The sequence below is a fragment of the Rhincodon typus genome, chromosome 17 (assembly GCF_021869965.1).
Source record: "Rhincodon typus isolate 14 chromosome 17, sRhiTyp1.1, whole genome shotgun sequence".
Lineage (NCBI taxonomy): Eukaryota > Metazoa > Chordata > Chondrichthyes > Orectolobiformes > Rhincodontidae > Rhincodon > Rhincodon typus.
Window position 1 is genome coordinate 49,304,186 of NC_063348.1, and position 14,328 is coordinate 49,318,513.

The 14,328-nt window shown below is 38.9% G+C and overlaps 1 protein-coding gene across 5 annotated transcripts in view; it reads left to right on the forward strand.

The window, feature by feature from the left end:
• The window catches only part of ckap5 (cytoskeleton associated protein 5), a 104,556-nt gene that overhangs the window by 43,092 nt on the left and 47,136 nt on the right, over positions 1-14,328 (forward strand). For all 5 annotated transcript variants that reach the window (XM_048606958.1, XM_048606961.1, XM_020512426.2 and 2 more), the window contains exons 16-27: positions 381-473; positions 1,836-2,021; positions 2,707-2,801; positions 3,111-3,168; positions 3,254-3,379; positions 3,671-3,804; positions 5,913-6,087; positions 7,010-7,123; positions 9,285-9,413; positions 9,488-9,682; positions 10,166-10,286; positions 10,751-10,854. In XM_048606958.1, coding sequence (XP_048462915.1) covers positions 381-473; positions 1,836-2,021; positions 2,707-2,801; positions 3,111-3,168; positions 3,254-3,379; positions 3,671-3,804; positions 5,913-6,087; positions 7,010-7,123; positions 9,285-9,413; positions 9,488-9,682; positions 10,166-10,286; positions 10,751-10,854 — 1,530 coding nt within the window. The remainder of the gene's footprint in view (positions 1-380; positions 474-1,835; positions 2,022-2,706; positions 2,802-3,110; positions 3,169-3,253; positions 3,380-3,670; positions 3,805-5,912; positions 6,088-7,009; positions 7,124-9,284; positions 9,414-9,487; positions 9,683-10,165; positions 10,287-10,750; positions 10,855-14,328) is intronic.

Below are 14,328 nucleotides of genomic sequence, written 5' to 3' on the forward strand. Positions count from 1 at the left end.
CTTCATTTTGCGTTTTCTGAAGTGGCTTAGTTATCTCCTTCACCAATTTTGCATAGATTGAAAACTTAGTTCACATAAGTGTAAACTTGTAACAATGGTAGTTCAAATACTTGTTGGAATTATGCCATTCTCTTTCCTGCCTTACCCCACCTTCATGTATCCTGAATATCCGCTAAACGGAGTTGCAGTACTAGGTTTTCACATTGGCTTAAGGATTATGCTGTGTCTGAAAATATGTCTATGTGCTGTTGGACTTTATTTTTCTGAACTCAAATTGGTAACTGAACAGCTTGAGCAGAGTCTTAGAAGATGTGTTGTTAAATATAATGTGCATATAATTGAAATGCTATTTGGAATTGATGCCTTTTTTCATTCTGCAGGGAGTAGAAGTTGCTGATAAGAAAGAGTTGCCTTGTCAAGCACTAGTGCGGATGCTGGCTAAAAAACCAGGCTGGAAGGAAACGAATTTCCAAGTATGATTTATTTGAAATGCGTGCTGTATGTTGAATGAGTTTGAGATTGCTTTCTCTTTCTAAAAAAAAAAAGTCTGGTTAGTTTTAAATGAGAAAATAATTTTATATTGTAGAAGTACGTTTCATAACCAAAACTGATGCACGGTGTAGTATTGCAGAATATTGCACTGAGTTACCATCCTGTTGTTACTAGGCCTTTGATCTGCTCCTTCAGTTAAAACAGCATTTCACAGCATAGTTTGAAAAGGAGCAGTAGAATTCCCCTGGTGCCTTGGCCTACATTGCTTGGACAACACAACCAAGCATATTTTCCATTTTATTCGGATCATGACTATTGGTCAGTATATTATCTTTATTTTACCCATACAGCATTAAAGGTTTCTATGATCCTCTTTAAAAAAGCAAAGCCGTTCGAAAGATCATAAAGAAAATGGTAGAAGTGTGGAATTCTGTTCCGTAAAAAGGCAACTTACTTTAAGTTGGAGGTGATCGATTTTTGGCTAGGCATTTTGTATGAAAGGACGTAAGTGAAACAGTTGGAGTTGAGCTGCAAGTTGATCATTGTCTCATATTGCAGACAGACTTGAGTGAATGTCCTGTTACTTTTGTGGAAAGTTCTTCCAAAGTTGGAATCACCTTTCTGAAAGAATTCTATGTTGTGGAATTCTTAAACTACATCCAGGAAAAGTTTTTGTGCCAGTACATGGTACTCCTGGAGATGGGGCAATACTGAACCTAATCCTAGGGAATGAAGTTTATCAAGTGTTTGAAGTTTCAAAGTCATTAAGAAACGGAATAATAGTGCAGAAGTTGTCTAAATTTGGGGAAGTCCGATTTGAATCATTAGACAGGACATGGTAAACATAGACTGCAGGTAGATACTCGCAGATAAATCTACTTTTTGAAAGTGGGAATTCAACATCTTCCTCTAAGTGAAGAGCAGGCGTAGCAAGTCCAGGAAACCCTGGATGTCAAGGAATATCAAGAGTTTCAATAAGTAAAAGGAAACATGTGTCAGGTAAAGCGCATCAAAAGTATAGTGAGTGGGACATTGCTTAAGGAGTGTACAGAGGGGCCGTGAAATATCCTTGGCAGATGGAAACAAGGAAAACCGCAAGGCTTTTTGGAAGTATATTAATAGTGTTACCAGGGAAAGAGTGGGACCCATTGGAGACCGAAGGGGCAAACTGTACTTGGAGCCAATGGACATGGGTGAGGTTTAATGATACCCCTCATATGAATTCACATGGGTTCCCTTTACTTACCATTCCTTCTCCATAAGTGTTAAGTTCGTTAGTGTGAGCATTTGTGATTAACAAATTTTTTTTTGTTTTGATAACTGAAATTAATTTTCCTCTTCAGGTAATGCAGATGAAATTGCATATCGTTGCATTGATTGCTCAGAAAGGGAACTTTTCCGCAACTTCTGCTGAAGTTGTGCTGGATGGGCTAGTTGATAAAATAGGAGATGTAAAATGTGGAATGAAAGCAAAAGAAGCGCTCACTGCAATAGCCGAAGCATGTTCCCTTCCATGGACTGCTGAACAGGTTAGTGAAGACTGCAAAGCAAAAAAAGTGAAATAATCACAAGATGCTGGAAACACTTGGGTCAGGCAGAATCTGTAGAGCGAGAGATGGACTGAGTTTAGAATTGAAAGAATCAGAGTATGGGAGTGAGTATTTTCAGTGGCAGCTGACTTTCTGCCCCACAACAGAGCTGCCAGGTTGCAGATTTGCCCATTAAGAGCTAACTGGTGAATTGCTTAACCTGTCACAGGCCTCCACAGTAGAAATCCTACCTCATCAGAAGCTGCCAACGAATTGGAAGCTGACAGTTTCTGTGTCATAAAGCCATCTGCCAATGCCCAGTCTTCAAAGGATCCAATGAGGAAAGTGGTTTTTGCTGCTTTCAGGATGGAGTTTATGGGAAGTGGACCTCAAGTAGATTGCTTTCAAAAGCCATCCCTGCTTCTGATTGTCTCAGGCTGGCGGCAAATGGTGGTTGTCTCCATTACCCCATCTCCATCACCAAGCAGGCAGGTCACCTCCACTCCTCCCTCTCCATTGGAGAGAAGAACAGAACTTAAAGGAGTGCATTAGTGAAAGCATAGTATCAGTAAAATGAAAGTGAAAATACTGATGTTAGGAAACATGAGTTAGTTTTGGGGGGGTGGGGGACATTTGTTTTTAAAAAATAAAAGCCCCTGACACTGACGTTTAAAATTATTTGCAGGTTGTTGCCATGGCTTTTGCACAAAAAAACCCAAAAAACCAAGCAGAAGTTTTAAATTGGTTATCGACTGCTATCAAGGAGTTTGGATTTGCTGGGTAAGTATGTGATCTCTTAGCCTGCTTATGAATAGATTTGCAATTCGGCCATTTTTAATGGTTTGATTTTGATTCTTGAAGAATAGTCGGGAGTACACTGGTCAATTTTAGAACACGTTATCTTATCCAATTCAATCTAATATTTTGGAAGCTATAAACATTATAGTATTACAATTCATAAGTAACATCAGTAGGAATACTTTAATTGTACAAAGTGTTTGTGTAAAACTCTAACTTGTTGGCTGGGATTTTCTTGGAATACTTGATTTTTTTTTGCCAGTTTCAATTATTTATCTCGTTTGTTTGCAGGCTAAATGTGAAAGCTTTCATCAGTAGTGTGAAAACTGCTTTGGCTGCAACAAACCCTGTAAGTGAGGCTGTTTTTGTAGTTTATTTTTATGTATGTTGTAGCAATTGCTTCTGAATCCTTACTGCTTTCACTCTTTCTGTAGGCTGTACGAACATCAGCAATCACTTTGTTGGGTGTGATGTACTTGTACATGGGAGCACCCTTAAGAATGTTTTTTGAAGATGAGAAACCAGCTTTGCTGTCTCAAATTGATGCTGAGTTTGAGAAGGTAATTTTTATTTTAAAAAAATATAGAATCTTCTCATACTTAATACCCATTGTTTGCTGCTGTCTTACTCAATTCACTGTTTAGCTAATACAGTTTGTATACCCCTGATTCCATTATGCCAGTTTTGGCATCTTATGATTGAAGATTTGTTTTTTTGATTGATATTATCCCTATTGCCGTATGTTATAGTGTCTTCTGCAGTGCATCTAAAATCTTAAATATGAACTTTAAAAAAATGTTTGGATTGTTCAGATGTCCCAAGTAGATCTAGTAAATCCATTATCTTGATAGATGCAAGGACAAACAGCTCCCGCTCCCATCAGAAAACTGGTTAAACGTGATGCTGATGACGAAGAAACCCCTGAAGAACAGGATGAGGAAGAAAATGGAAATGTTCAAGATCTCTTGCCAAGGACTGACATAAGGTTAGTTCTTTTTAAACTTGAATCTTCTGTTTTTTGACATACCCTATTGTGTTTAAAATGCTAAAGGTGAAATCATGAAACTAATTGTTGTCTTGGGCTCAGTGATTAACCTGTCTCACTGATAGCTTTGTGCATTGCTCTCTAAGAGGATGCTGTCACTGCAGATCCCATAAAGTCACATGGCATCAGTTCAGACATAGACAAGAAGACCTCTTATGGATTTCTGCCTCCTACCCTCCCTCAACTGATGACTCTGTACTCTTCCTTTTTAACCATCACTTGGAAGAAGAGCTGAGGGTAGCAAGAGCAATGCCCATCACTGCCATTAACTCAATAACACCACCACTGAGTTGGCTTCTGAATCTCCTATCTGCCAACAGAGAGATTTGGAGGCAGTTGAGGGAACCAACAAGAGGAAAAAGCATATTTAACTTACCCTTGCCAATTTACTTGTTGCAGCTTCATCTGTCTGTGACTACATTGGGTGTGACCATTCTGTGGTCTTTGGAGATGAGTTCCGTGTTTGCCCTGAGCATAATGTATTGCTACACAACATGATGGGCAGTCATGCTCAGTGGGATAAATTTTTAGAACGGATCTAGCCACTCAAAACTAGCACAAAGGAAGATGGATGTTGGTTGTTGGATCTTCAGTCTTCAGTTATTCAAGATGTTGCTGCAGGGATCTCCGAGGGTAGTGTCCTCAGCCCAACTATCTTCAATTGCTTCATCAATGACGTGTCTCATAATAAAGTCAGGAGTGGCAATTGTTCTTCGTTGATTTCAGTGGTCAGTATTTGCAATTCCTCTGCCTACAAGTAATATTCATGTTACACAAGTGCCAGGCAGCAGCCAACTCAAAAAATCTAATTATTCTTGCATTCAATGGTACTACCATTTTTTTTTTTTTTTGTTTTGAAACCAGTGCCATTGACAGCCTGGGGTTAATCATTAACCAGAATCTTTTAACTGGACTAGGCATACAGATAGTCCTACTAAGGCACATCTGTGGTAAGGACTTCTTGACTGGTGCCTTGCTTCCTGACTTCCCAAAGGGAAAATATAGAGTGACTGTCTTATGAGGGGTGTTTAGGTGGATTGAACCTGTACTCATTGGAATATACAGCAATAAGAAGCATCCTCATAGAAATATACAAGATTTTTCAGGGACTTAACAGTGTAAATGCGGAAGATTGATTCCCGTTGTGGGATAGGCTAGGACCAACTGGCATAATCTCAGAACAAGGGGCCGCACATTCAAGACACAAGAGGGGAAATTTCTCCTTGAGTGTAATAAATCTGTTGAATTTTTCACTGCAGAGGGCTGTGAAGGCTGTTACCGAGTATATTCAAGGCTTACATGGACAGATTTTTAATCGATAAGGGAAGCAAAGGCTTTTGGGGAAAGGCAAGAATGGAGTTGAAGATGATCATATCAGCCATGTTCTCATTTAATGTTGGAGCAGACTTAATGGGATGATCTATTTCTTCTCTTGGGTCTTAGTTTTGTTTACGCAAAGATCACCATCCAGGAAAAGCCAACTCTCTGGCACTGCATGCACCACCTTAAACAACTCTCTTCTACAGTGGCAGTATTGTGTACCAAATGTAACATGCACTGTAGCAACTCACCAAGGCTCCTTTGAAATATCTTCCAAATCTGAGACCTGTATCACTTAGGACCTAGGCAGCAGACACATGATAGTACCATCACCTGCAAATTTCCAAAATGCCACAACTAAGTGCTGTTCAAATTCTTAGAGCTCCTCCCCTAACGGTACTATGGGTGTAGCTACACCAGATGGACTGCAGAAATTGAAGAACTTTGCTCATCATCAACATCGATATACAAAGATAGTTACGAATGAGCAGCAAGTGCTGGCTTTGTCAGAACTGCTTGCATCCAGGAAGTTATAAATAATAGCTAAAACAGAACGCAATTAAAGCATTGGGATCAAATGTCAAGTCTGTTTAAATTTTATGAACCTGCTTGTGTTAAACATGTGATGGACTGTAATGAACCACCTATTTTCTTTATAGATACAGACAATGAAAGAAGAGTTAGAATGCCTAATCATCAAAGTGAAGTATTATTTTTCAATTTTATAGTGACAAGATTACTTCAGAGCTTTTAGAAAAGCTGGGAGATAAAAACTGGAAGATCAGGAAGGAAGGTTTAGATGAATTGAATACAGTACTGAATGAGGCAAAACTTATTCAGCCAAATATTGGTGAACTTCCTGGAGTACTGAAAGGACGGCTAAATGACTCCAATAAAATTCTGGTAAGTCCATTGTGTTTAAGATGGATTAATTTGATTGTTTATTGTTTTCGTTTTGGTTTGAGATTTCCAACTTACGGTGTCTTTGGAGCTGAGTTGGTTATCTGTTAGGGTCATGCTTAAATATTGAGAAACCCGTTCCTCTACAATCTTTAGATACACAGTGCCTTGACTTCATAACACAGCCGTGAAACTCTAATTATAGGGTATGGGGAAGCTTTGCTAACTGCTGTTTAGGTTACACATTACAGCAGCAAATTCTTCCTCGCTCTCACCGCATGTTAATTCCGTCCAAGTTGCAAATGCTGAATCAGCTGTTTTTAAAAATGATCACTGTTATTGTCGACTTGGACATTGAGCGATATACCATTTGAGAATGGGCAAACTTGCTTGGAATAATCATTCGATAACTGATTTTGGTATTAAATTTCCTAGTCAAGACCTGATTTTCCAGTTGACCTTTTTTTTTCCATCAAATAATCAGAAGCCTTTCATTCCTTCATAATATTGCAGGTTTTTGAAATGAAACTATTTGAAGTTTCTTCCAAGAATCCATTACTCTACAGCCCTTGCAATATCCAGGATAAAAGTAAATGTTGACATTCATGTATCGTTGCTTTCCTGGTTTGAGAACCACCTGTGATCTCTATTTCTCTAGTAATGTTACTGAGACATGTAACTTCATGTAATGTTGAATTTTTGTGAGTGTGGCTAGATTTAAGCCAGAATATCCCACAATGGATGAAACTGACCTGCATTATAAGTTTAAGATTTAGATATTTTGAGTGAGCATCAGACTGTATATTTAAATCTCAAGCTGTTTTACCCTCACTATAGAGGATTCAGAATGGGTGACAGTCTTAATTTTGTTCACTGTATCTACAGCTTAAAGGAAGGTCTGAATCTGTTTTTTGATTCTCTCCAGGTTCAGCAAACTCTTGTGACCCTACAGCAGATGGCAACAGCTATGGGACCTAATATTAGGCAACATGTGAAAACCCTGGGTATACCAATTATCACCGTGCTTGGTGATAGCAAGGTAAGATTTTCAGTTGACAGCAGTTGTGACCGTTCTACTTCAAATGGCTGAAGTATTTAAGAAATTGCAATTGAATTTTGAATTAAATTGTGGAGGGGGTTGAGGGGGGAGGGTGGTGGTAGCGGTAGTGGCGGGCGGCACGGTGGCTGTGGTCAGCACTGCTGTCTCTCAGCACCAGGGACCCGGCTTCACTTCCAGACTTGGGTGACTGGCTGTGTGGAGTTTGCACATTCTCCCTGTGTCTGCATGGTGCTCTGGTTTCCTTCCACAATTCAAAGATGTGAGGATTAGGTGGATTGGCCCATGCTAAATTGTCCGTAGTGCCCAGGGATGTGTAGGCCAGGTGAATTAGCAATGGTAAGTAAGTGCAGGGTTACAAGGATAGGGTAGCGGGCTGGGTTTGGATGGGATGTTCTTTGGATGGCCAGTGCAGACTCAATGGGTCAAATGGCCTCTTTCCGCACTGTAGGGATTCTGTGATTGAATAGGATATACAGCACAGAAATGAGCTACGTGGCTTAACTAATTCATTTGACCTCCTGCTCCTTTTGCTGCATAAATCATCTGGCAATGAAAGTAGAAGCAATTGAAGGGAATCCCTCAGCAGAAGACAAGGTATTGTTTAGGTTCAGCGGGTGGTGGGATTGATTTGTAGTATGTGTGGTTAGGAATGCCGGAGATAGAAAGGATGAGAGGTATGAGATCATGTCTGAGGCCTGGAGTGTATACTTTGTAAAATTTACAGTGAAATGCCATTTGATGCAGCCAGTCCATGCTGGTTGATTTTGAGTCTCCTATCCTTCATCTAACTGAGCATGTTATTTTCTTTTATTCCTTCATTGTTGGGTATCTGACCTTTTTGTGAAAAAGCATCCTAACTTGTTTACTTACAGCTATCGGTTGCAGTGAGTTCTAGATTTTCACATTCTGGATAAAGAGCTTGCCTCTTCTTTCCTGGTTTTATTTCTTGGTGACTCCCAGAAGTTGATAGTCTATAGTTCCACTGATTCTCAGGTGTTAGAGTAGACAATGTGTTTTCTATCTCCATAATTCTGTGAACTGCTGATAACAGAAATATAAGTGATAATTATATCTTATTGCACTCTCTCCAGCACTTAGTTTGAAATTTGGTCACCATGTTATTTATGCAACTTCAGCATAATTTCTCTTTTTTTATATATAGTTTTATTTTGCTAGAATTATCAAAACTGATTACAGCAACCTTGTTAGGACTGAAGTTCTGCTGAAATAGTTTGAAAGTTGGAGTTCAATTTTAAAAGCCGTACTTCCAAGTTAGTCATCTTGGAATTACTCTGAACAATGGTAAACTGGCATAGGATAAGTAAATCAAGGCATGAAATACATGGCCCAGAGATTTCAGTTCCTGGGGCACAGGCACCAGTACTGGGGTTGAAGCAAGGTGTTCTTGTGGGTGGCATCATTTTGAACTATGCTGGGACCAGTGTCCTGGTGAATGTAATAGTGAAGGCTGTAGAGAGCTTTAAGCTAAATGGGTTGGAAAACTGGTGGCAGTGATTTCTGGAGTGGGGAGATGTAAGCTTATAAAACGAAAAGATATTGCAGGGAGCTATTTGAATAATAATGCCCAGAGTTGGACAAAAAGGGACAGTGTACAAACACAAAAGGATAGCAAATAGGATCAAATGATTTGTTGAGATTAATTTCCATGGCATTTTATTATAACTGAAATAATTAAGTTTTCTGATTAGAGTTGAATTTAAATCCGTTGAATCAATAATCATCTGTACTAAGTAAGGTGTTACTTTTAAATTTTGCTTCTAGACCTAATCCAGTTTTCGATCAGCTTATTTATATGCATTAAGTCCAACTGCATAGAATCCCTACAGCGTGGAAGCAGGCCATTCAGTCCATTGAGTCTGCACTGACCCTCCTAAGAGCATCCCACCCCTCTTTCCTATGCCTGTAACCCTACATGTTTACCGAATATTCTCGGAATTTAATTTCCTTTTGATTTTACAGACAACTCTATTGGTTGAGTATATTGGCTACTAAGAGGGTTAATAAAAAAAATGCAAAATATATACTGGTAGTAAGATTAGCTGCTTCCTAGATGGACTAATGTGACTTAATTCCGATTGCAAATTTGCCATAACTTGCAAGGCTATATTTTTCCACCTAGGCTAATGTTCGGGCAGCAGCTCTTGCAACTTTGAATTCTTGGGTTGAGAAGACTGGTATGAAAGAATGGCTCGATGGTGAAGACCTTTCAGAAGAATTGAAGAAGGAAAATCCTTTCCTCAGGCAGGAGGCAAGTCTAAGCTGATTCATTACCTTAGTAAAACATTTACTAGACTAAATGCTTACGTTTTGTTTACTGCTTAGTTATTAGGTTGGCTGGCAGATAAATTACCAACGCTACGATCTGCATCGTCTGACCTCATTCTTTGTTTGCCTCATCTGTATTCTTGCTTGGAAGATAGAAATGGAGATGTCCGAAAGAAGGCGCAAGATGCACTGCCAATGTTCATGATGCATCTTAGCTATGAGAAAATGGTCAGGGCTGCTGGCAAGTTAAAGGTACTTCAATTCTTTAAAATTTGAATTCCAGTTATGTTTGTTGGATTTTGTTTCATAAAGTGGAAATGAACTAATATCTATACACAACAAAATTTCCCCAGAGATTTAGGTGATCATGTGTTTCATTCTGTTGCCAATAAGGAAAAGTTTTAAATGTTTGAAACTTCCACCTCTGGCCTTGAAGTAATCCCCAGTTACCCTTGATTCTCACTCTCTCGCAAATCTGAATTCACCCAGAACTTTGTGTGTACCCTTATTGTCCCCAAGACTTGTATTATTCCTGATGCTTATCACTTCACTATTTAACTAATGAATACCTTAACTAATCTTTACTTGGTGTCTGATAAGTAACCTAGATTTGGTTCTTGGTTAGCGATTCAACTAATGTAAACCAATTGGAATATATCAAGTGTAAAATTCTTAGAAGGGTTGTAGTATTAATTTAACTGTACATTTTTTTTTTAATATTGCTTTTTACCTAAGCCTACCTCAAAAGACCAAGTGGTAGTAGCTCTTGAGAAGGCCCAAGCTATTGTGCCAGCCAAACCGGCAGCACCATCTAAAACATCTTCAAAATCCAATGCAGCCCGGCCATCAAGTACAGGTATGGAACGTCGCCTCCCAGTATTTGTTCCCAAATTTAATAAAGTTTGCAGCGGAGCAAAAATTAATTTGATCTTAAATTTTGATTGAATTCTGTTTTTCAACATTTTATCCAACACCATCTAAATTTTCTTGATGTGTCATACTTCATTATCTTCTCTGGTAGTTGTGTGCTTTCACTATTTAAGAAAGATCTTTTACTGCTTCTCCGGATCTTTGTTTACTATTTCTCATTTATGCTTATCACAAATGTGTATTTTCATCAGTACACATTTTGCTGTTTTTGAAATATTTTAAGGTTAGCCATTTAAGTCATCACCTTGTTCTTCCCATATTTGAACAGATTAACAGAAATTTTGCACACTCTCCAGTTTTTTTACTCTATTTTTCACTTGCTATAATATTACCTAAAGTGTGAAATTATTGATATCCACTTATACGTGTCTAAAAACTTTGCTTAATCAGTCTCCGTGCGTGCACAGAGTGCCACCATGAATGATGATACAGATGCTGTTGCACTTAAAAATGATCCTAAAAAGAATAAAAGTGGATCTACTGCCAAAATCAAGGTAAATATTACATTTGTAAATTTGTTTTTAATTCATTGGTATCCAGTTGACTTTCCTCTGATCTCTTTTCCTCTTGTCACTGCTCTCCTCTTGAGCTACGTTCTCCCTTGATCACCTCATTCTGCCTGTTCCAGAGGGTAACACGTTTGGTTGGTGAGTTGCTTCTTCCACCATGGAATGCATCTTGTTGTAGCTTCACTGGAATTTTTGACACAGGCATTTGATTTTGATTCTATGCAAAGCTATTAATTAAACTTTAAAGCATCAGCAATACATAATTTAAAGTTGAACTGGATAAGGAAATGACTGCAGCGTGGATACTACAAATTTATTTCTGGTGATGGGAGAAGGATTCCTAATTGCTGCATGTCAAGTACTTGGATCTTCATTCTTCAGTCTTCGATCTATTCTCGGATGAGACTAGGTATTTAATTCCATTGCCTGTTAAAATAAATTTCTGAAATAATCAAACCAAAATGGCATCTGGAATTTGACTCCATTTTGAATAAATCTAAAATAAACCATTTTTTCCCGCAGTTACTTTTCTTTCTGTTGAGCTGTGTATGTGGCTTTGGAAAGGATAGACAGGGAGGAAAGGGTATTGTGGTAGCATTGTTGGTATGAGAGAATGAGGACTGTAGTGAGTAATTATCTTTAATTGGAAGGTGTAGTGGAAAATTAGTGAAAATAAAAAGAGGGAACAAGATACTGGTAGGCCGCCTAAAAAAAGCTATAGGTGACAGAATAAATCAGAAGATAAGGGGCTGTGTAACAAAGGCAGTACTTTTATCATGTGTGACTTCAATGCTCATTGTAGATTGGCATAGTCGCATTGGCAGAGGAAGCCATAAGGAATAATTCAGACTATTTGGGATAGTTTCCCAGAACAATATGTTGTGGATCTAACTAGGTTTCAGGTTATTTTGGATCTGATGATATGCAAGGTTATTTACAAATAAGTGAGGGCAGAGCTGGCTGGTGGGGACTGAGAAAATTTAATTGCAAAGATGGTTGAGGAATAATGGCAGACATTTAAAAAAATTGTTCATGCCTCAGACATTTAAGTCAGGAAGCAGGACTCTAGGAAGGGATGAGTCCACCATGGTCAAGCAGGGAAATTTTAAGGACAATATCAAATTGACAAAAAAAAATACTGTGGCAAAGATGAGTGAGTGGTATGTAAGAGGATTCGACAAATTTTGAAAGCAAACAAGGACTGAAAAAATTAGAGGGAGAGAGCAAACTTTGAGGCTCAAGTAATGTCAAGTAACATCACAGTGGTCGGCAAGAGCTGCTTTAAGTATATAAAAAGGAATTGAAAAGCCCAAGTGATCATAGGCCCTTTAGAGCATGGGGCTGAGAGAAGTAGCAAATGACAGGGCAGTTGAATAAAAGCTTTCCATCAGTTTTCACTGTAGAAGACAGTAATAGCATTTTAAAATTGCTAAATATTCAAGAGTAGAAGAAAGCGGAATTAAATGTGAACTGTCACAAGAGGAAAACTAATTGGGCTAAAGACCAATAACTCCCCGTTGACCTGATGAGATGCATCCTAGGATATTTGAGGGAGGTAGTCATACAGAGAATGCATTGGTGATAATCTTCCAGGAATCCTTTGATTTTGAAAAAGTCTAAGGATTGGAAATGTTAGCACCCTTTTACTTAAAACAGGAAGGAGACAAAATACGGATAACTATAAGGCTAGTTACCTTAATGCCTGTTTATTGGGAAAATTTGAGTGTATTATAGAAGATGTTATAGGGCACTTGGAAGAACAGTAATGTGATTAAATCAAGTCAGCTTGGGGGAAGTCACGAAGGGGAAATCATGCCTGACAAACTTACCAGAATTCTTTGAGGAGATAACAAATAGGATAGATAAAAAGCAAGCAGTAAAGGTAATATACTTGGATTTTCAGGTGAATAAGGTGCCATAGATTAGGCTACTTAATATGATGACAGCACTTATTGGTGGCGGTAGTATATTAGCATGAGTAGAGGATTACCTGGTGCATAAAAGACAAGGTTGGGACAGAGGGATATTGTCAGGGTGGAAGCCAGTAACTAGCAGTGTGCCACAGGGATCAGTGCTGGGGGCCACAGTTATGTATAAATATGTGTTAATGTTATGCATGGGAAAGTGAATGTACTACAGTCAACTTTGCACAAAAATGGGCAGGCAGATAAGTGGTGAGGATGATATGCCTGATCTGCAGAGGGATGTAGATAGGTTAGCTCGGTTGGCTTGACCATGTGGCTTGTGATCCAGTGACACCAATAGCTCAATTCCTGCGCCAGCTGAGGTTTCCATAAAGATCCCGCCTTCTCAATCTCTCCTTGCTCCTGAGGCACAGCAACCCTTAGATGCAGCTGCTTGAGAGTTTAACCTAAGTTCCTCTGGACTGTGGCAGTTTTATCTATAGACTGGTTAAGCGAATGCACAAATGCTTGGTAGATGGAAAATAATGTGGGAAAAGGTGCGTTTCGCACTTTAGCGGGACGAATAGAGAGGATGAATATTTTAATTGGAGGAAGACTGCACGAATCCACAAGACGTGTGGATTTGGGAGCCCTTGCCCATGAATCCACAAAGCTAGTATCCATGTTCAGGTAGTACGGAAGATGAATGGAGTATCAGTGTTGAGAGGTTCTGCTAAATATATGCAAGGCACTATCAGACAACTGAACAGTTTGGGATCATTATCTATGTAAAGATATACTGGCCTTAAACGCAGTCTGGAGAAGGTTCTCTTGGCTAATACCAGGTACGGAGGGATTGCCTTCTAAGGAGAGGTTAAGTGAAATGGGACCTGTATTTGTAGAAATACAATAATGAAAGGTGACCTCATTGAAATATATAGAATTTTTCAGGTATTAGACAGGTGTGGATTGTTTCCCTTGTGGGAAAATCTAGGGCCAGAGGGCATAATTTCAGAATAAGGGGTCGCACACCTCAGACGGTGAGGAGGAATCTTTTCTGAGCTTAGTGAATTATGGAATTCTTTACTACAGAACATTGTTAAGGCGCAGTCACTAATTGTCTTCAGGGCTGACTATGATAGATTTTGAATTGGTAAGGGAATCCAGGGTAATGAGGAAAAAGTAGGAATTGGATTTGAGAATCATCAGATCAGCAAGGATCTCATTTGGTGGAGCAGACTTGATGGGCTGAATGGCCTACTTCTACTCTTGCATTTATATGGTTGTCTTTGTGCAGCTTCAACAGCTCCGTTCCTTTACCATAAAATGTGTATATCCAGCGAACTGGTATCTGATTCTTTCCTGTAAATGATTTAATTCCACTATTATTCTGTTACAACTGAAGTTTGAGGTTTTAAATAGTTCAATTTTCCTGCCATTACATTTTCTAGTTCCACATCCCACTTGGTTTCAAGATCAAACTTCAGCTTCTTCCATGTAATGTGGCAGTGATCCTTGTATTTCTTCACATGATTTGAATTACTGAGCCTGAATC